At 43.2% G+C, this 21,857-nt stretch overlaps 1 protein-coding gene across 1 annotated transcript in view; it reads left to right on the top strand.

The window, feature by feature from the left end:
* PTPRQ (protein tyrosine phosphatase receptor type Q) overlaps positions 1-21,857 on the top strand; it is a 1,500,794-nt gene that overhangs the window by 810,101 nt on the left and 668,836 nt on the right. Inside the window, exon 32 of the mRNA XM_078647981.1 lies at positions 15,333-15,434. Coding sequence (XP_078504107.1) covers positions 15,333-15,434 — 102 coding nt within the window. The remainder of the gene's footprint in view (positions 1-15,332; positions 15,435-21,857) is intronic.

Raw genomic sequence — 21,857 nt, 5'->3', positions numbered from 1 at the left:
AGTCCCTAGTAAAGCGGTACCCCATCTATCCAGGGTCTGTAAATTAAATGCTACTTATGGGCCTGCAGCGCTGATTGTGCCACCCAGTAAAGGAGCCCTATAAAACATCTCAGGCCTGCCATTGCAGTCTGTGTTTGTACTTTTAAACTGCCATTTTGTCCTGCAAAATAAACCTTTTGCCAGGCCCCACCCTTTATTTTTAATTTATATAAGGGATGTATGACATCACAACGCATGCTTTTACTCCGCATGCCATTACAACGCAGTTTTTACAACGCAAGCCGTTACAACGATTTGCGTTGGGGGCGCTGGATAGTGTAATAGTTTAATTTTCTATTCCAACTCCAGTCCCCGTGGATAGTAGGGAAGGTGTTGGATAGAAAATTAAACTATTCCCTATCCTACAGCGCCCTCCAGCGCAAGTTGTTGTAACGACTTGCGTTGTAATAGCTGCGTCGTAATGGTAGTGCGGAGTGAAAGTTGCATTGTAAAGGATGTTCCCCCATATAAGCCACTCCTAGGTTCAGCTCTGAACAGCAGAGAGGGCAGTGTACAATGTGTTTAAAAATTAGACATGCACTTTTAAGATTTACATGTTCTGATAGTGAAAAACTCTTAAATTCGTTTTTTACTACTGCAATTCTTACCTCTCCCCTAGGAAAACATTGAGTTTCCATATTACATTTAATAAGTGATAACTTTTAATTGGAAGCAGGTAGACAAATCAAGTTTGGTGTCCAAGGAATTGAAATGTAAAGACCTCTTTAAAGGTAAAGTCAGATTTAAAATCACAATTTTGGAAATACCACATTCAAAAAAGTTGACATTTTCTTGTCTTAACCGTTTGGGGTCCTTCAGTCTTTTCCTGGATAACATGACTAGTCGTAGCTGGGAGTTGGTTCTTGTATATTGCTCCCAGACCCAGTAGGGTAGGCCCTGCATTTGCCACCTGCGGCGGTCGAATGTATGAGCGGGGGAGGCTGCTGCCTCCAAAACTCGTGCCGCCTGGGGCGGACCTACCCCCGCCCACCATTTGCCATTCCACTGCCCAAACAGTGAGACGAACGGAAGACAGATGTTGGCAGGATGGGCAACTTTGACTTAATGAGGGGGAAGAGCTGTCACCCACCACACTTGCACATCCCAAAGACTCTGCTTGAACACACTCACAAAGGGTTTTTTCACTTGTCTTGTGTGTCCCCAGACAAGTTGGGGCCAGGGCAGGGAGGATGGATATGAGTGACACCTCAAGGAGGTGGAAATCTCCTGAACCATCTCGTACATCAAAGAGGTGTGGGCACCAGGTATAATGTTATTGTATATTGTTGTGTATTGTATATTGTTGTGTATACATAATTAATGTATCCTCATACCCAGCTCTTCAGTACACATCTGGACATGTGGAAGACTCATACGAAGGTGTGCTGTGCTGCAAGACGGACTGCTACTCTGTTTCCCTTCTGTGCTGCCCTGCTGCCCTCCTGCCTGATTGAGATTGACTAGACCTGCATCTTGAACTCAGGACCACCAGAATTACTCCAAGGCTAGTTGGCTGGCCTCCTGACCAGAGTCTTAGGCACAGAAGGTTCCAACCACTTTGATACCAGTACCTTGACTCTGTCTGCTCTGAAATGGATCCCAACTGCCATTGATACTACAATATCAGGGGAGTTGAACAAGTTCTGCAAGGAGAGGGGCGGGCCATGAAGAAGGGACCCTCTAAGCAAGGCCTTCAGGATGCTCTGGATGAGTTTAAGGTAGCACGCTAGTGGGGAACACCCCCGAGGACCAAGAGTATGATGACCCTGAGAAGGAGGACGAGGAGGAGAAGGGAAATGACTTGTCAGTGGCTCCAGAACAGAGAGGAAGACCCACAGAGATTTGGTCCCCAGACGGATCCCCTGTTTAAAGTAGTGTATCGCCTTATAACCTGTCCCCTAAAGATTTGAAGGACATACAGGCTGAGACACTGGAGGCTGCAGCTAGCCAGACATCCTGCAGAAGAGAGGAGAGTTGAGGTAGAAAAAGCCTTAGCGGAGGAGAGAAAGATTAAGGCAAGTGAACGAGATGGCTGAGGCAGAGAGAGCGTTGGAGAAGAGAAAAATATTGGTGGCTCATGAACAAAGCCTAAAAGAGATGAATTTAAAGGTCAAACAGCTGTCAGAGTCCAGCAGAAATGGTGGCAGCGATACTGTAGTGTCGAAATTAGATCAAGAAGTCCCACATACCAAAAGACCTGATGTCCAGCTTTCAGGTGGTAGAGGATATTGATAGGTGGTTTGAAGCCTATGAGGTAGCCCTTAAAATACAGAGGGTTCCAGAAGAGTTTTGGGGGGCAGTCCATGGAGACACTCTTGTTTTCTAAATTTGTTTTTGTTGGCCTCAGAACTCTGTGCACTGTACCACTGCCAAACAGTGCTAAAGTGCGTGTGCTCTCTCTCCTAAACATAGTAGAATTGGCTTATGTCCAATTGGCGCATTTAATTTACTTGTAAGTCCCTAATAAAGTGGTACTCTATGTACCTAGTGCCTGTAAACTGATCGTGCCACCCTCTTGCGTAGCCCTGTAAACATGTATCAGGCATGCTATTGCAGCCTGAATGTGCAGTATTAAACTGCTTTTTTTTACCTGGAAAAAGACACTTTTTTCCTGGCCTTAACCTTGCTTTCTAATTCATAAAGTCACCCTTAGGATAGGCCCTGAACAGCCCAGAGGGCAGGGTGCATTGTATTTAAAAAGGTGGACATGTACTTTAAAGTTTTACATGTCCTGGTAGAGAAAAACCCTTACGTTTGTATTTCACTACTCTGCAAAGCCTACCTCTCCAATAGGATAACATTGAGTTTCCTTATTACATTTAATAAGTGATACCTTTTAATTGGGAGCAGGTAGACAGGACAAATTTGGTATCCAGGAAATTGTGATATAACGCCCTCTTTAATTGCAAAGTTTGATGTTAAGTCACAATTCGGAAAATTAGAAAGGTGCCTGCAGCATGTCCCTGGCTCCCATGACTAGGTGGGGCTGACAGTTAATCCTTGTGTAATACTCCCAGACAGTTGGACAAAGGGAAAATAGGTGTTGGCAGGATGGGCCACTCTGACTTAACGAGGGGGGGACCTGTTACCTACCCCACTTACTCATCACAAAGGCTCTGCCTGAACTCACTCACAAAGGGTTTGTCACTAGTCTTTTGTGTCCCAATATAAGCTAGGGTCAGGGCTGGGAGGAAGGGCATGACTGACACATCATTGGGGTAGAAAGCTCCAGGACCTTCTCCTACTTCAAAGTGGAGACCATGCAGACCAGGTGGACCCTCAGACCCAACTCTTCAGTACACATCTGAAATTGTGGACAACTCATAAGCAGGAGTTCTGTGCTGTTTTGCTGCAGGAAGAACTGCTAGTCTGTTGCCCTGTTGCCTCCCTGTTTGAGTGAGAATGACTTGACCTGCATCTGGAACCCAGGACCACCACAGTGGTCCCAAGCACTAGTTGACTGGCCTCCTGATCAGATGCTCAGGGATAGAAGGCTCCATCCATCTGGACTCTGTCTCCTATGAGCCCCACGTCCCAAGTGGTGTGTCCCCAGTCCTGAACCTTTAGAAGTGGGCCTGAAGGTGCTCTGACAGTTCATCTGTGATCTCAGTAGAACCAACAGAGTGATGCACATCGTCTCCAAAAACTCCGCAGTGGGACAGTTGTGCAACGCATGCTTATGCAGGGCTTCGCATAGCATCTGTGGTCCATCTAAACCTATTCTGAGTGACACATATCCATGAAGGACATCGCACCATCACAGCAGCTCCCTGGGAACCACCAGTGTGTGAGACATATCCATGAAAGGATCTCACATGGCCTTAGCTGCTTGACGATGGACTTCACATTGCTCCGCAACCCAGATTTAAGGTACTCTTGTTTAGTGGGCCTAACCTGGTCCATATAGGTGGCCTGCGCTCCATCATATTCGGCCTGAATCTGTGATGTTGTCCTGGTCCGGTGTGACCATATAGCCATAGTTTGTGCTTTGTGCTTCTAGGCACCATTTTTACTTCAAACTTTGAAATTGCATATCTCCGGTTCTACTGATTTTTTTTGTCACTGTATCTCAAATAATTGATAACATTACACTCTATGTTTCTAAATTGGTGTTGTTTTTTTCTTGTGTTTTGTTTTACTTTACACATTGCCTCTATATTAAGCCTGACTTCTTTTGTGCCAATCTACCAGAAGGTTATGTACGGGTAAATTTAGGGTTTACTGTGATATCATCCTAACAGAAATTGTGGTTGCTGCTTGAGGAGGGTTTCACCACCCCTCAACCAGTAACTCAATTATCAGCAGTAACCCAGACCAATTAATTTGCATGTTATTCTTTTGATTTTAGGGTTGTGTTTTGTAACATTATGTCATGCTGGGTGTTTTTCAAAGCACACATTCAGCTCTAAGGGTTTTATTCAGCTGGATAGAAGAGGAAACAACTATGAATCAGCCCTGGCCACACCACTGTGTGTGTCCCCCCTCACCACCCCTACGCTATTTCCTCCCTCCCATAACCAACATAATGGCTGGTGCAGCCATTAAGCATGTACATAGCTCCAGCACCCCTGGACTACATTGTGATCAGTTCTCTGACTCCTTAAGGCCATTGCAGACCTAGCACCCACCTCGCCTCTCTGCCTCTTACTCTCTGTCACCTTTCTCTCTCTCTCTCTCTCTCTGTGACTTTTGTGCCACTTATCTCACTTTTTGTCACATCTCTTGATCTTTATGCCTGTTTTCTCACTCGTTTTGCCTTTCTAGCTCTTTGTGCTAATACTTCACTCCTTTTGCCTCTCCCAGGCTCCTTTTTTGCCAACTCTCTCACTCTTTTTGTAACATTTGGGACATGTCTCTCCATCTTCTCCACGTGTCCCATCCTGCTTTCCTTTCCTGTCCTCTATGGGCTCCCTCCCTTCTCCCCCTGCTTCTTTAACTTTTCCTTGTGCCTCCCTCCTTCCCTGCCAATGCGCTCCACCTCAGACTTGCTCACCACCCCCTGCGCTCCTTCCCCCTCCCAGGAGCTGCTTAATGGCAAGCCTGTCTGCACCTAGACTGCATCCAACACCAGAAACCCTGGCCCTCCTCTTATCCACCACTACCCTGCTACTCTCCCTCACGCCCTGGAACTCCAGATGTCCCACCACCATCTTTTGGCATTCCACACAACATTACATGTGAGGATCCTTCATCTGCTACTTCACCTGCACCATTGTTCCCACAACTCCAACCAAGAACATACCCCCAACACCACACTCAGTCAAACACCAACCAACAAACACACTCACACCCCTTACACACCAATATCATGCATACCCACTCACTCAGCAAGCATGCCACAGAGTTCTTGGACCTGCGAGACAACAATACCCTGGACCTCCTCCTCAAGTATCCATGGCTGACCACAGCTTCAGTGCCGGACCATCCCTGTTGCATAAGAAAATCACCAGGCAGAACCGCATAAACAGGCACAGAGGAGGAATATCCATTGTCTATAAAGACACTTTCAACTGAACCACCTTATCTGAAGCTCTAACAAACTACATAGAACACCATAACTTTAAAGTACAACTCACAGCAAACTTCAACCTTAGTGGAACCCGAGACTACCGTCCCCCAGTCTTTCTAGCCAAATTCGCTAGCAAAATTACAGACTCCATTGCTCCCCCTAGTCCTTGACTCCAGGATATTACTCCTTTTAGGATCCCACAATTGTTATCTAAAGAACTGACCAACTTAACTCAGTTGCCCCTCTCGAGAGCCTCGGAAATCTAGGACTAAACCAAAATATCACACAGTCCCCTTACATTGCTGGATACAACCTAGATCACATCCTTCAATAACATCACGATCAACACACCAAGATCTGTCACCAACCAAGCCATAATTAGTTTCACAATCAACATTCATAAACATGGAAGAACCCCCACAGTTTGCCCTCCACGCTGACACTGGAACAACCTAACGGAGGCGGATTGTAAGCCCGCCCTCCTCAAGAACAAACCGGACCATTCAGGACTCCTGGCAAGCAACATTTAAATTTTCGACCAGTGGATTGCCAACTGCACCGACACTGACCCCCAAGCAACAAGTACAGAAAGAAAAAACTAGAGTACAAGCCAGCTGGTACATAGAAGACCTCAAATTACGAAGCAGCACAAAACAACTGGAATGGAAATAGACAACCAGCAAAGCGGGTGTTGAACAAGACACTTTCAAAGCCGCCCAAAGAAGGTCCTACCAGCTAATCCAAAAAACCAAAAGAAAGGCCTTAGATGAAAAAAATAAATGCCACTTTCAACAGCAAATAAGAAATCTTCACTATTGTCAAGGATTTTACAACACCCACAGCTGCCACTGGCAACATCAGCCCATCACAAAATCCATGTAACGATCTCTCAAATGTCTTTTGCAGCAAGATCACATCCATATATAGCAACTTCGCCATGCAACAGGAACCCCTGACTCCCTCCAGAAGCCTCCATCATTACAGCCATCTTGCTAGAACCATAGAAAATGCAGCCGTCAATGCACTCCTAAAGAAACCCTCGGCTGACCCAACCAAACTCGTCAACTTCCAACCGATATCCCTCCATCACTATTTATTAGCTTCTGGATGAAACACAATTAGGATTTATACCCAACTACAGCAAGAAAAATGCCCTTATAGCAGTAACAGATGACATCTGAATGATCCGCGATAGCGGGGAGGGGAACAGCAGCCCTCATTCTTATAGGCCTATCAGCAGCCTTCAACACCATCTCTCATCCCATTCTAAGCTGAAGACTTCATGAAGCAGGCCTCTAAGTGCATGCTCACAAATGGATCTGCTCCTTCCTCATCGGAAGAACCCAAACTGTCAACATGCCCCCTTCTCCTCTGAAGCATGAGAAATCATCTCTGGAGTCCCACATGGCTCCTCACTCAGCCCAATGCTCTTTAGCATCTACATAACTCTACTGGCTGACATCATATGGACTTACAACATGAAAGTCCTCACATAAGCCAACAACATACACCTCATACTATCTCTCTTGGAAAAAACATGCAACACCGGCAAGTTCACCACATGCATTATTGGAGTGGCCATCTGGATAAAATGACAACTGCCTCAAACTGAACTCAGACAAGACCAGGGTTGAGGACTTTGGGAAAGACACCCCACCAAGGGGCACAATCTTGATGGGCCACAGGCATCAGATGCAGCCCCCATGCCTTGGCCACAGGCAAGAAACCACAAATTCATCATAGACAGCAAACTGGACATGGCTGTTTAAGCCAACGCAGTGGCTACCAGACAACATAAGCAACATGATCACCCAAGCCATCACCATTTGCAGACTAGACTATTTGTATTTGTATTTGTATTTCCGGTTTATATAGCGCCAACTCACCGGCAGGTCTCAAGGCGCTTTTGACCAAAAGGATACAGCCTCGTACCCTGCGAAGTAGCCAGAGGGAGAACGCACTTAGGCTGGGCTCAAAGCTTCTCTAAATAGAATTGTTTTCAGTGACTTCCTGAAACGAAGGAGATTTCCTTCTTTGCGGGGGGACTCAGGGAGTTTATTCCACATTTTAGGGATCAGGACCGAAAAAGATCTTCCACCTTTTGTAGCGAGTCTATAACGAGGACAGACAAGCAATTGTGCGTCAGAAGACCTAAGGCACCGTTCTGGTTTGTACAGGTCCAGTCGATTTTTTATGTACGACGGAGCTTGTCCATAGATCGCTTTATGGGTTATACAGAGGCTTTTAAATTCAGACCGTTGCCTAATAGGCAGCCAATGGAGGCTCTGTAACAGTGGAGAAGCATGTGAGCATCTCGGTAACCTAAAAATGAGACGGGCCGCATCGTTCAGAGTCACTATGAGAACACTCTGTGTGCCGGGATAACCGACCAGTTCAAAAGAAGGCAGCAGACCATCCAAAATGAAGCAGCCAGACTAGTCTTCAACCTCTGACACCGAGAACACATCACACCACACATTAGGGAACTCCATTAGTTTCAGATACGCAAGCGTGCATACTTCAAACACATCATCCAAACCGTACAATCGCTCAACAACACAGGCCCTATGTACCTGAGTAGCCATGTTCATTTCCACCAACCTTTCAGACACCTCTGTTCTGCCTAGGTCTACCTAGTACACACCTTATGCATACACAAAACCCGAGCAGGATGTTTCGCCTTCTCATTCCTAGCTCTTAAAATCTGGAATGAACCCCCCCACAACACATAAGAGCTCACTCATCTCTTCTTAACTTTTGCAAGCAACTGAAGACCTGGATCTTCAAGTAAGCCCTCCAAGGCTGACCTCACACACCGGATACAGAGCGCTTGTATACCCTGGTAGGTAAAGTACTCGAATGCCCTCACAGGTAACAAGCATGCTATACAAACACTGATCAAACAGTCGCGGCCGGTGCAGGTTAGAGCAGTGGGCTGGGCGGCTGTGTGGAAGTCGAGAGATGATGGAATATGGAAAATAACATTTAAAAAAAAAAGAAAACCACTTACCGCTCACCGCATAGCCTTGTAGATGATGCGGCGAGCGCAAGGTAAGTGGCTTTATTTTTAAAAAATATTATTTTCCCTTTTCTGTCGTCTGTGACTTCCCCACGTCCCGCCCCACTGCTCTTACCTGCACCGGCCGCGACTGCGATCAAACAACTTAACTAGTCGTATTTAGGCTTCATTCCCAAATTCCTTACCATCTTGACAGACTGTGACATCTTTCCCAGCTCCTGGTATCACAATTTCAGTTACTACAGGCCCTCTCTTGACACCTAGAATTGTCACTACCCTGTAGTTGTAACTGGGCTTAAACCAGTGGCTGTCCATTAAATCTTGGTCATCAAAAATACAGTGGCATCGTCAGACCAGAAGGCCTGGATGTTATTGGTGTGAATATAAAAACAACGTCCACATGACTGGGTTAAATGATTCAAAGGCTTTGTCTAGGTTTTAAATATGCTTAGATACTATGGAACAGTGAGGTATCTTTTGGAACACCATAAGAAAGTTATTTTGGCACAAGTTTGAATTTAAAACACAGTAAAGAGGTTGACAGGTGTTCAATTTGTTAAAAGAGGAGCAGTACAGGACCCACGCTGTGAATGCAGTTGAGTGGATGATGGTGTTTTCCTGAGCAGCCTCCTCACCAGGCTGCTGTGTGGATTTATTGTGGCCAGCTACTCTTCTTACTGCACGGTTCTGACATTTACTGAGTGTGGCAACACCCAAAATCGGCAAGTGTGTAGTAATAAATTGCACTGGATCAGTAACTCTGCCCAGTTTTTCCCCTGGAATTACCACCTATCATGTAATGAAGCCTTATGTGTCCAAGATTATCACTGCTTAGATGCTTAGGTACAGCAATCAAAATCACAAAGACGACCAGTTTTGTGAAGTGTTTACCATGGAATGCACTGCCCATGCAGTGACGTTAATTTAATCATTTTTATACCCTTTCAGCTAGAAAATTCATAATGAAATGGAATCAGCAGTTGCCACACATATAATCCTTTCTCCCCCATTTTCTGATATAGCCTACCTTACTGGTTTATTTATTTGTTACATTGTAGACATAAGATTCACACTGAAGCTACTGCATTTCCTTTTTGTTTTATCCCATCTACTAGTAATTTTCATGCCTCCCAGGAATGCTCAGTTTGGATGTATGACAGCGTTGGACTGGGACAGAGAGTAATGCAGCAGAATAAAAGTGGCCCCTTGCCAATGCAAGATAAAAAGATTATGCAATGAGGAGAGCAGAGAGTGAAGCTTCAGGTTTATTCCATACATCTCAGCCACAGCATATCAGCTACCATTTAGGAGCACGCAGGCTCCTTACTCTACATTTGAGAAATTCAAGACCGCATAGTTCCACTGTTCTAGTCTCTTCTACAATGTTCTGATACCTCCTACAGTGCAAGTGACATAGGTGACTGTTAGACTTGGCACCATTGGCGTGGGTCTCCCTTCCATTTTTGCCGTTGCCTCGTGTATTTTTGCTGGTGTTAGATGCTTTGGGCACTGTGTGACTGCTGTCCAGTGCCACAGTGCAAGTGCTCCCTAATGTAAATTAATGTATTGATTAGTGATTCCATTATTGGCTTGTTTGGTTTACTTGTCAGACCCTAGTATAGTGCACTGAGTGTGCCCAGGGCTTGTAAATCCAGTTGCTGCTAGTGGGCTTGCAGCACTGGTTGTGCCACCCACAGAAGCAGCCTTGTAAAATGTGTCTTAGGTCTGCCATTGCAGAGCCTGCGTGCAATCCGGTACTGTCATGCTGACTGGGCAAGTGCACCCACTTGCCAGTCTAAACCTTCCCTTTTCTTCATACCAGGCACCCCTATGGTAGGCCCAAGGGCAGGGTGCATTGTAAGTATAAGGTAGGACAAGCCCTGATGTATGTGGCATGTCTAATAGTGAATTACAGCCTTTTTAGTTTTTCACTATTGCAAGGCTACCTGTTCTCGATAGGCCAGAATGGGTAGTTAGATTATAACATTCTTATAATCCTAACTGACTCGGGGAACATGGTAGAAATTCGAGTTTAGTATGCCTGATCTTGGAATGATAAAATACATCTTTTAGTGAAGTTGTTTTTAACATTCTGTGTTTGAAAATACCACTTTTAGAAAGTAGGTATTTTCTTGTATAACTATCCAAAGCCTGCCTCTGCTAGGTTGTGCATTCCTTGTCTGGAGTTTGAGTGACAGGGCTGGGGGATTCCAAGAGACAGAATGAGTCAGCCCAGTGGTGAATAGAGAGATCTGCATCTAGATGAGTGGGAGGAGTTGCACCTGAACCTTGAATAGGGCTGTGCCTGCCTTTGACAATGCTGGCTCAGCCTCCTGGGGTGCGGCTGATGTCTCTGCCCTGCACAGTGAAAGAAGAGAAGGAATCATGTCAACAAAGTGCTCCAGGGCTGTGCTTTCCCTCCACAATGCTGGCTCTACCTCCTGTGGGGCGTCTGATGTTTCTGTTTCTGCCCTGCACTGTGAAAGGAAAGAAGGAGTCCTGTAAACACAGTGCTTCAGAACTGGTTTGGACTGGGCAAAGGCCCCTCTCCCCTCAGAGAACAAAGGATTTTGGGGTATAAATATTTGGACCCTGATCCCATGAAATTAGATCACTTTTGGACTACAAGAAGAAACCTTTACTGAGGAGAGGAACCTGAAGAAACTGAGGAGAGACTATCCCTAAACTGAAGTGCTGCCTGGGGGATTGGCCTGCAGTGGTTTCCTGACTGCCAAAGGAAGGAGAAAGGAACTTTGTGTACTTTACTTTCAACTTGTGAAGGATCTCCAAGTGCTTGGAAAAGAGCTTGCCTCTTGCTGAAGTCTCATGGACAACAGACTTCACCCCCCAGCTCCCCAGAGTTCTTTGGAAGTGCCTGCTGCTGTTTTGGGCCTTCTGAGAGACTGCGTGTCGCAAGGAGCAGGAAGCGCACCTCAATGAGGAAGAAGCATGTCGCTGTTTCTGCTCTTGCCGTCGCATCTCTGAACAAGGGTGTCGCCGCTGGAGCTGTCGTATTTTACCGCATTCAGAGAAGCGTCTAGCAATGAAGAAGAAGCATGTCGCCGTCGCTGCTGCCATCACACTTCAGAACAAGGGTGTCGCCGCTGGAGCTGTCGTATTGCACCGCATCGAGAGAAGTGTCTCGCAAGGAGGAAGAAGCGCATTGCTGCTGCTGCCGTCGCATTTCTGAACAAGGGTGTCAACGCTGTAGTTGTCGCATTGCTCCGTATCGAGGAAAGCGCCTCGCATCCCCGGAGCAGCGCGCCGCCATCAAAGCTGCTGCCATCGCATTTCTGAACAAGGATGTCGCCGCTGTAGTTGATTCATCAAATCGAGACTTCTCGCATCATTGGAGAAGAGTGCCACATCTGGAAGATCTTCATGTCTTTCATTTCCATCGCTGCAACATTACTTGTTGTGGAAGCGCATCGCATCGTAAGGTACATTGACGCAAAGTGTTGCATCTTAAGAACTGAACTGAACTAAGCTAAAACTACCATCTTAAGTATAGTATTGTGTATTTTTGTCGTTTATGGTCTTCTGTTAAATCCATATAAAAGAATACTTATTTTTAATATACAACTGTGTGGTATCCATCTGTAGTGTTGTCACTGGGTTACTGTATGTGGTCACAAATGCTTTACACACTGCCTCTGAGATAAGCCTGTCTGCTCGTGCCAGGCTACCAGGGGGTTGAGCAGGGGTTATTTTAGGAGTGTACCCCCTTACCCTGACTAGAAGCAAGGGTCCCTATTTGTCACTAGTACCTACCTGTGCCAACTAGAGACCCCCAAATCTAACAGTGACAGACAGATACCATATCCCTATTAATGAATTAGATAGCTAAACAACTGGCCCACGTTTGCAAATTGGGTCAGTTTTGAACTTCTAAAGACGCACTGTATAAGGTTTTGCAAGGTATAGAAGACTGCATGGATTTGAACTTGCTGCAAGCAAAGTTTATTAGAAAAGCTGCCCAGTAGACCATAAATTAGGCCCACAAAAAGTCAAAATACCGAACTGCACACTGACCTGTAAAACCAGCCCTTCGGGCACTGCCTGATTGCTCTAAAGGCTAGTCTAACCCTGTGTAGGATTCTTTTACTTTATGATTATTTGCCTAACTACAGGACTATGTGTGCTTAAAACGAAGTTTCAAACAAGAAAACAATTTCTTTTCAATTCCTTCATTTCAAGATTTTATTTTCAGTCTTTTAAGAAATGATGGTCCTCCAAGCATTTCTTACATTCATACATCGTAGCATTGAAAACAAAGAGCCACAACATGGGTTATGAGTACAGTGCTTCCTGTGAGGTTGCAAAGATTTGCGGAATGTGAAAGTAAGACATTGTGACTTCGAGTTCTGTTATGCTGAATATGAAAATGTGAATTACTAACTACTACATGCTCATTAATGTAATGATCCATGTTCTTTGTGAGAATAAACATACTGGTAAGATGTTCAAGAAATGTATATTGTACATCTAACCTATTATAAACAAACTGTTATGCATAAATACGTTCCCATAGCATTAAAACCCATTTCAGAGACTAGATTGGTTACTAAAGGCCAGGTTACAATGCAAAACCAAAAGCATGGGTCTACAATAAATGGTGGGGTATTTAGTTACCAGCAGATGGCAGAAGGGATGTAATGCTATTAAAACATTTTACCCCCTGAAGATGGAAGTTCTAATTTAAACAGAGCAGAAGGTCTATACCAGGCATTTGTGGTCCTATGAGCTTCATTGTCTTCAACAGATCTCCCAGCATTCCAATGTTCTGATTATGTGTCATTGAAGACACTAATGGCTTTTAAATACCCTCCCATGCAATAAGGCTATTGGCTCCCTCTCCCCGAAAACATTGGGCACTTCGGGAGCAGGAGCTGACACCCACCCATGTTCTGTTATGGTATATGTATTCCATAGTAAATCGCACTATCACCAGTGAGGGTATCCTGGCATATTGCAGGTGTTTTTTGCTGATAATACCTTTGTTGGTTAATTAAAAAGCCAGGTCGTCAGATTCTGGCCGAATTCAAGAAAAGAGGAGGAGACTCTGATGTGGAGTGGGTGGCCGTTACATGCTTCTGGACCAATGAAATAGAACGCCTGCCTTCCTAATCTGGTTTTGTGTATGCGTGAGATGTGAGTGACTAGGAGTCCTGTGGAACAGAGCTTTCTGGGTGGTTGGTGGAAGGATATGTAGCTGTACAGGTAGCTGGGGCCTGAGTTGTGCAGTGCCTTCAATGTGTGTGTGAGGACTTTGAATTGAGTGAGTTTGTGTTCAAGGAGCCAGTGGAGCTCCCTGTGGTGTGATGTGAGTTTTGTGCTGAAGACTGATAATGAGCCTGGCTGCCAAGTTTTGCATAGTTTATAGTCTTTTACTGAGTTGCTTGTTGATCCCAGAGTAGAGAGTGTTCCCATGGTTCAATTTGTTGGTGACCAGGGCATGAAAGACAGTTTTTTCTAGTGTTGCTTTCAAGCCATTTGAAGATCTTCCTCAGCATCATTCAGGGTGTGGAAGCAGGATGCAGTGATGATGTTGACTTGTGCAGTCATATCCAGTTTGCTGATTCCGAGGCTCCTGTCATAGGTTCTGTGTGTGGGACCACCAGTTGGAGTGCCATTGAGAGGTGCTATTGCTAAAGATCATTACCTCTGACTTGTCGGTGTTGAGCTCGAGACATTTGCTTTCATCCAGTTAGCAACTTCGGTCATGCAGGTGATGAACTTGTTTCTTGTGTTGAGGGTCTTGTCTGAGAGTGAGGGTATGAGTTGCATGTCATTGGCGTAGGAGAGGATGTTGTTGTTGTGTGCATGGATACCAGTGGTCAGAGGAATCATGTATGCATTGAAAAGGTGGGGCTGAGCAATGAACGAGGGGGCACACAACAAATAAGTCTGCAGGCTTCTGAGGACTAAGATGCCCGGCTGACAGCTTGTATTCTGTCTGTTAAGAAGGAGCAGTTCCAGCGGAGAGCGGGTCCTAGGATGCCTATCTCATGCAGACACATTATGAAGATGGGGTGTAATTCCCTGTCAAATGTTGCAGAGAGGTTTAGGAGAATTAGGGCTGCCATGTCCCCTCTGTTGAGGATCATGCAGATATCGTCAGTGGCAGTGATGTTTCCATACTGTGGTTGGGCCCTAAACCTACATAAAAGGTGTATGTTCAGACCCCTTACCTGGCTTGTGCAGAGAGGGAAATCCAAGCAGCCAAAAACTGTTGAAAAAAGTCCACATACTAAACTTATATTTTATGCTTTTAATTGATTGATTTGGCTTCCCTCTCAACAAAAGCAAAGGGGGGAATCCACACAGCCTTGTCTTAACTGACTGCTTCGCAAAATGAGACCGCAAGAGCGTTGTGTGTGAATTGCGAAATCTTTTCACCCTACTTTTCAAGTTAGAGGCAGTTACTGCTCTGACTGTGCTTCCTATTTACCCCAGTGCTTTCCGTAGGATGAGGACAGAGGGGCAACCTATAGCACATTAGAGGTTAGGGAGCTGACATCACAAAATGCCCCCTCTGCCTGCCTTTTACAGTAGATATAGCTTAAAAATTGGACATTCTGATTGGCTGGCTACTATGCTTTGTAATCTTAAATATTATAATGTTTTTTTGCTTAGAAGCAGTTTCTCAGTTCCACTCATACTATATGAATAAATTAACACATTTGCTGCGGGAAGATCAGCAGTGTCTAAAGGTGACATGTTAATGAACAAAATGTTGATCTTCTTTGTGTCCATACTTTTTAGGCTTAAAGAAGCATACTGCTTATACTCTGGAAATTTCATCTAGCACTTCCAAGGGTGAAGGTGTTCGCAGTGCCACACTGAGCATAATGACTGAAGAAGATGGTAAGCTTAATGGAATTTGAGTGCGTTCATGCGTCTAGCTTGCTGTTCTTGAGTTACTGCATAAACTGTATCTCTCACTATTGAGCTTTTATAGTGCTCAGTATTATCCATATTTCATTGTTCTTCCTTTTTTCATGATAATATCTTTTAGAGTTGATGAGTACTGATAGCACAGTTAAGCAGCATTTGTGTGGTATATAAAAGAATTGATTTCTAAAAAAGGAAAATCATCTTATTCAGATCCTAGGGACCCAAATTAGAACTTTTTATTTTATATTAGCTCCACTGCATGAAAATGACTACTGGTGTGGCTGGTTAATCATTTTAACTCTCTTCTGTACCTATGCTAGTATTGGCTAAGATTTGATCCCCTGGTTTTCTATTACCAATTTTTCTGTTGATAATCATATCTTGATTCTCTGCATTTGTTAAAAATATTCATCATAGGAATTATCAGGTGCCATGACGGTAATACCAGTTGTTATCTGTCGTTTTCAGAAATGTCTCTGGCAGTCTTTTGCTGCCTGAGTGCAGATACGAAAATGACTGATGGTAAAGATGTAATCTTTTGACTATTCCCTAATTTTATTGGCCAGTTTATTGATCTTGAGAGAGGATTGTAGTATCAACTAAAATATATCTGACTAAGATGATATCCATCTTTAAAAATCTATTTCCATGCCTCAGCAAGAGGACAGTTAATGCAATATATTTAATTGGTGTGCTATGTAAAAAAAACTGTTTCGACATTTGAGGTGTTTGAATCCCCACCTACCCTCCTATTGAGGTCTAAAAAGTGTGTAATAGTGACATCAATAATGTACAGCACATACAAATGTATAAGTGTGGTATGAAGTGTTATTTAAAACAAGCTATTGTTATTACCAAACAAGTTCTAAGTTCTTATAGAAAGACCACATCAATATAGTTAACTGTGCCTTTGTTTCTATCTGGTAATGAATTTTGTTATATTGCTACCTGACAGGAGAAGCTTATTCTACTCAGGGCCTAACATATGTGTGAAATCTGAGTAGGTCTTCGGGTGCCTGAGCAGTGACTGCAATTAAGTTGTTATTATATGGCTTTCTGTTTTAGAAAGATTAGGTCGAAGGAGTTGCACAGCCGTTTCTTGGTCAGTGTGTATACTTCTGCTTGAGCTAGACCAAGATGTGTATTAGAATATATATTATATAGAGCAATATCTTATTGTATTGATAGGCCAAGTACTCCGATTTCTAATTTTAGTTGATCGTCCGTGAAAAGAGGCACACATTAATTTAAAGCAAAGGATAAAGGAACAGAGACAAGAAAATAAGTTGCTCCCATAGTGCATATGGTGACACTTTGCACATTAAGTGAATTGTTTCAGAGTCTGCATTTGCTTCGGTCCTCAGAGCATTTGGAATAGTGACGGAATAATTAAGGAGAGCTTTGAAAGAGAGGAATCTCGTCTCTGTTAAATGTTCTTGGATGGTTTTGGGCAGCATATGATACAGTTAAAAGTTTTATTCTGGATAGCAGTGCAGCAGGTAAAGGCCTTGAGAGGATGGACATGCTGTGAGAGCTGCCAGTGGTGGCTTTAAGGATACATATGAGACTTGGGGGCAGATGTATCATCATTGCAGTTTTTGAGTCCTTAATTACGAATTTTAGTGATTTGCTATTGAGGACTCGCAAAATGCACTGTATGTAGGTTTCGCAATAATAATTGTGATTCCTATATATTCCTTAATTGTGAATCGCAAATTGCGATTTGCAATTACGGAATACCTTCTCATTCATTCCTATGGGCCTAGAGCCCCATAGGAATGAATGGGAAGACATTCGCAATTTGTGAGTACCCAATAGGTACTCGCAAATTGCGAATGTAATTTCAAGGGTGCAAGGGTGCTAAAAGGACACCCTGTTGCACCCCTGAAATATACATGTGTGCAGATGTGTATGCCACATGGCACTTTGAAAAATGCAAAAAAGTGAATTTTTCTAGGAAATCACAAATTACCACCAAGTTGAAGTTGGTGGAAATTTGCGATTTCTTAAGGCTAAATCACACAACTTGGGTGCTTCCAGAATTGCATTTAAGGAATCGCAATTGGCGATTCCTAAAATGCATTTGCAAAATAGGGAATCGCAAACTTTGCGATTCCTTATTTTGCGATGGCCTTTTGGGATGGGGAAAAACGCTTTATACATCTGGCCCTAAGTGTATCGGACTTGGTAGCTGAAGTCCTCCATGACAGCCTTGTTATTATGAACTTGAGCCAAAGAGTTAGGATAGGGGCAATGTGAAGTCCACAAACAAAGCTATTATAATCTATTTTCATAATTATGCATAAGTGTCACTGGAATAAGTGTCACTGGATTTGAAAATGTTGAATCATATCGGAGTGAGCCAGAGATGAAGAAAATATTATTTATATGTTCCTTAATGAAGTTTAATCCAGATGTAAACTGAAAATCTGCAGTTTGATATTGAAAAAGACGAAGGGGAAAGGTTCTATCAGGCCTTTACACGTAGTCCTAGATTGAAAATTGACAAGGTACTTTGGGGTTGGAGTTCATTGTTTTGGGTTGTATGGAACCAGATATTGCTAGATTTGTCTTGTTGTAAATGTTCTTCCATCTCTTAATTTCATGTATAAAGGCAATCCCACTAAATGTAAACTTTATAGTAATACATTAGAATGCTACTGCACACAATGCACTGCAAAACAGAAAATTGGAGGCCTATTCCCTCATCTGTATATTTCCTACTACATCTAGGTGTAACTCTAGATGTATTTGCTGTTCACCATTTCTGAGTGTAGCATTCATCTATGTGTAAATGTACATGTCTACACTCCTTCAAATCACGTGCGAAGCCTCCTCCTACCACAGTAAGAATGAGTGTAAAGTTACTTCTGGTAACTTTCCACAAGGAGGTGGAGAACTCAACCTTCATGGTGGTGAGCTTCCTGTGGGAGAGTATAGAGAATATTTTAAATTGCTTATTGTTTAAAACAATTATTACAAATATTTGAATGTATAATATAAATGTAAATTCATTATAAATATTTATTTACTAATAAAACATTACTACAATTAACTAATCAAATTAGATGCGTAATAAAAATATATATGTTTAAATACTTTGATTTCATTTGTAAATCATTTTAAAACAGTAATTTAAAAACATCCCACGCGCTCTAACAGTTCCATTTTTCATGCATTGTGTATTACTTTTTGTTAAAGTTATGTGTTGAAATATTTAAATTATTTTACATTTTTAATAATGTTTGACAAGGTTAATGTATTTTAAATGAAGTTTAATATTACATTTTATAATAATATAGTTATTTAAAAATTATGCTTTTTAACACTAAGAAAATATATGTTACAAATGTTGAAATAAATGTCATTTATTTAACATTAGTACATTTGAGATGGTAATTTTTATTTCTCTCTCTCAATAGACTGATTGATTATCTTTATTCGATTATAAATGTATAATAAGATAGAAGAGTCTGGGACATAGGACTCCGGCATTCAGTCTGCGAATACCATTCTTTACTACTTGATGTAGTACTACTGTAGTGTATATTACAATTTATGAATAAGGCCCCACGTCTACTGAAAAAGTAGAAATCCTATTTTTTTTTTACAAAGTTATAAGAGCCTAACCTCTTCAAAAAAGCTGACTCATTAAAAGCACTAATTTGGTCCTCTTTATAAAATAGAGGAGAGAGGCTATTGAAAGCCTTCTAAACCTGTGTTGTCCCGTCAAGTTTCTATTGCCAGTGAGTTTATTTACCCAAGGCTGGACTGTAGTGGGGAGGATGGCAGCTGCAAAACTTGTTGCAACCTGAGCTCTAGGACAGTTGGTAATGACCCAGATCTAGATATTCACTTTTTCTGGGTTGCATAGTCATCCATTGAAATGCTAAAATAAAAAGAAAATATGAACTTTTACATAGACGCCGACCATGGCTCAGAAGCTGCTTATATGATATCAGGACTTTCTGTCATCTTCCAGCAAATACCCTACAATGCACACAATTTTAAAAAGAATGAAGATAATGCACTGATTAATCTGTGAAGAGTGGGGACCAAAATAAACACAGATAGCTAGAAATGTGTCTGAACTGTCACAAGTTTTTTTGTAGGGATTAAGAAAAAATTGTACGGTTGTCCTTCTATTCAAATCAGTCTTAGTACAGTTGTGCTGCTTTTTGACACATTCAGAATAAACAGTGGGCCTTATCAGCACAATGATACCATCTGGCTGAGTCTTAAAAAACAGGCAAAAAAACTTGTTCAAGCAACCAGAATGTACAAAACACTCCATTTCCTTCAAAGATGAAAATAACTGAGTTGCTAGCAGCTAATTTTCGAAAAGAATAAAACACTGCTGGCAGGAAAATCCATTAGCCTTTAATAATTTAGGGTCTGATTTAGAGTATGGCTGATGAGTACCCCCTTCACAAAGATAACAGATATCCCTTCTTATTATTACATGTGCAATGTATCCTTATGCTCTTGTAATAGGAAGACAGGATATCTGTGGATGAGGACCCATCTGCCAAACGATAAATCAGGCCCTTAACTGTGCTACCAGCAGAAAGAGGTTGAGCTTCAAAGTGTCAGTATCAGCTTCACAGGTATTTACAAATCTTCAGTCCCAAACAGTATTCACATATACATTTCAGTACAGCATAATAAGAGAGCAAAGGAGATAATTATTTAGAGTCATATGCCACACACCCAATTCCAGTCTAGGACATACCAGGTGCTCACTATGGAATTACCAGTAACAAACCAAGGAGTGTGAGTAACCCTTCAAATACCCAGAGACCTTGGAGAGTCGGAAAACGATGAGGTGGGGGTGGCAGCCATGGAGCCAGCGGGCTGTAGAGTAAGGATGCACCAGTTGAATACACTAGCCAGATAGATTCATAGTGCAGCAAGGAATGCAAGCACCCTTGGATTGGAAGTGGTTTAAAGAGTCAGTTTGACTGGGCTTCTTTAACCCCATGGACAGAAAAGGTTAAAGAATGTGCCTTCCAGTGAGGAAGAAATAGTTGGCTAGTTGCAATTTGACTAGATCGTGCTGATGCCCAGGCAGGAATGACTGAGTGAGTGGTGAGCTTGTTTCCTGCTGCTAAACTGTGGTACAGCCCTGGAAGAAGCTCGCCTGGTATTTTGGAGCTTATAGACTGACCGGGAAGAACTTAGTCATTTGTTTGACGTGTGGAGGACCTTGATAGGTTTTTGGAGCTAACTGGAAAAGGCATGACCTCAAAGGGAAAGATTTCTCAGCTTCTCCAACTCAAAGCTTTTTGACACAATGGCAGATGATTCAGCAGGGCCCTTTGGCGAAGGTTTCTAACCTCCTGGATCCCTGCCCTGTTACAACATGCAGCCCAGCCTAACCAAGGATCTCCGGCTTCAATAAAGTGATTAATTCCGAAGTTAGAACTTGGGACTTGGACAGAGTGTGAAGTTAGCCAGCACAAAGTGATTTTAGATTATCTAGTGTTCTTGGTGCCAAAACTGATGACATCTACATTATGCATCTGGCTTTGAGATACCTTCGCCAACTGAAGGATCCTGCTTCATTTTATTTATTTATTTTATTTAAACAGTTTTATATAGTGCTTGCTAGACCCTTAGGTATCAGAGCGCTTTACATAAGGTCAGCAAAGTTACAACAATAATAACAATGAAACGATACATCAAATAAATGAAGTGAGAGAAGGAGAGACAGTAGAGAGGGCAGAGGGAGACAGAGAGAAGGGGAGAAACTGTGCCCAAGGTCCGCCTGTGCAGGTGACGGTCCGGGGATGAGCCCAGTCCTATCTCCTCATTAACTGAACAGAGCAGCTCCACCAGGCGTCGGACATAATGCTCGGACTTCGCTGTCAGGAAAGAGATCATGTGTAAACAGGGATTGTCAGAGAAGGGCGGGGGTGGGGGGAGCCATGGACCGAAATAATTTTAGAGATCCTCTTGAGGTCAGGCATAGTTCTGGAGTGGTTGAGAAAGTAAAACTTAAGCTAGGAGGTAGAAGTCATCATTGTCAGTCATCCTGGGACCCTTATCCTGACCAAGAGTGTGCCGAGTACAATAGAGCTTTGTGGGGAGGGAAAGGTCAGACTCCCATTAGTTCTAAACAGGGACACAGGATCTCCCCCGGAGACCGTAGGCGCTCCAGTCGTAGCGTAGACCCAGAAAGCGAGTAGGGACACATCGCCCATGGGCAGCGCAGTGGGAGCCACCATTTTGACTCGTGCGGGGTCCCCTCACCTCAATCTTCAGCAATAGGAGCCTCTCTGGGCATAATATCTGGCGCGTCCACTGCGATCGAGAGATGATGATCACACGCAGCGGACGGTCCACAAAAGCGGACACGGGCAAATGGAGGATCGCCATCAGTCAGGAAGATGA

This window comes from Lissotriton helveticus, chromosome 1_1 (assembly GCF_964261635.1).
Source record: "Lissotriton helveticus chromosome 1_1, aLisHel1.1, whole genome shotgun sequence".
NCBI classification, from domain to species: domain Eukaryota; kingdom Metazoa; phylum Chordata; class Amphibia; order Caudata; family Salamandridae; genus Lissotriton; species Lissotriton helveticus.
The sequence above is the reverse complement of the archived record's forward strand: the minus strand, read 5'-3'. Positions and strand labels throughout refer to the sequence as shown.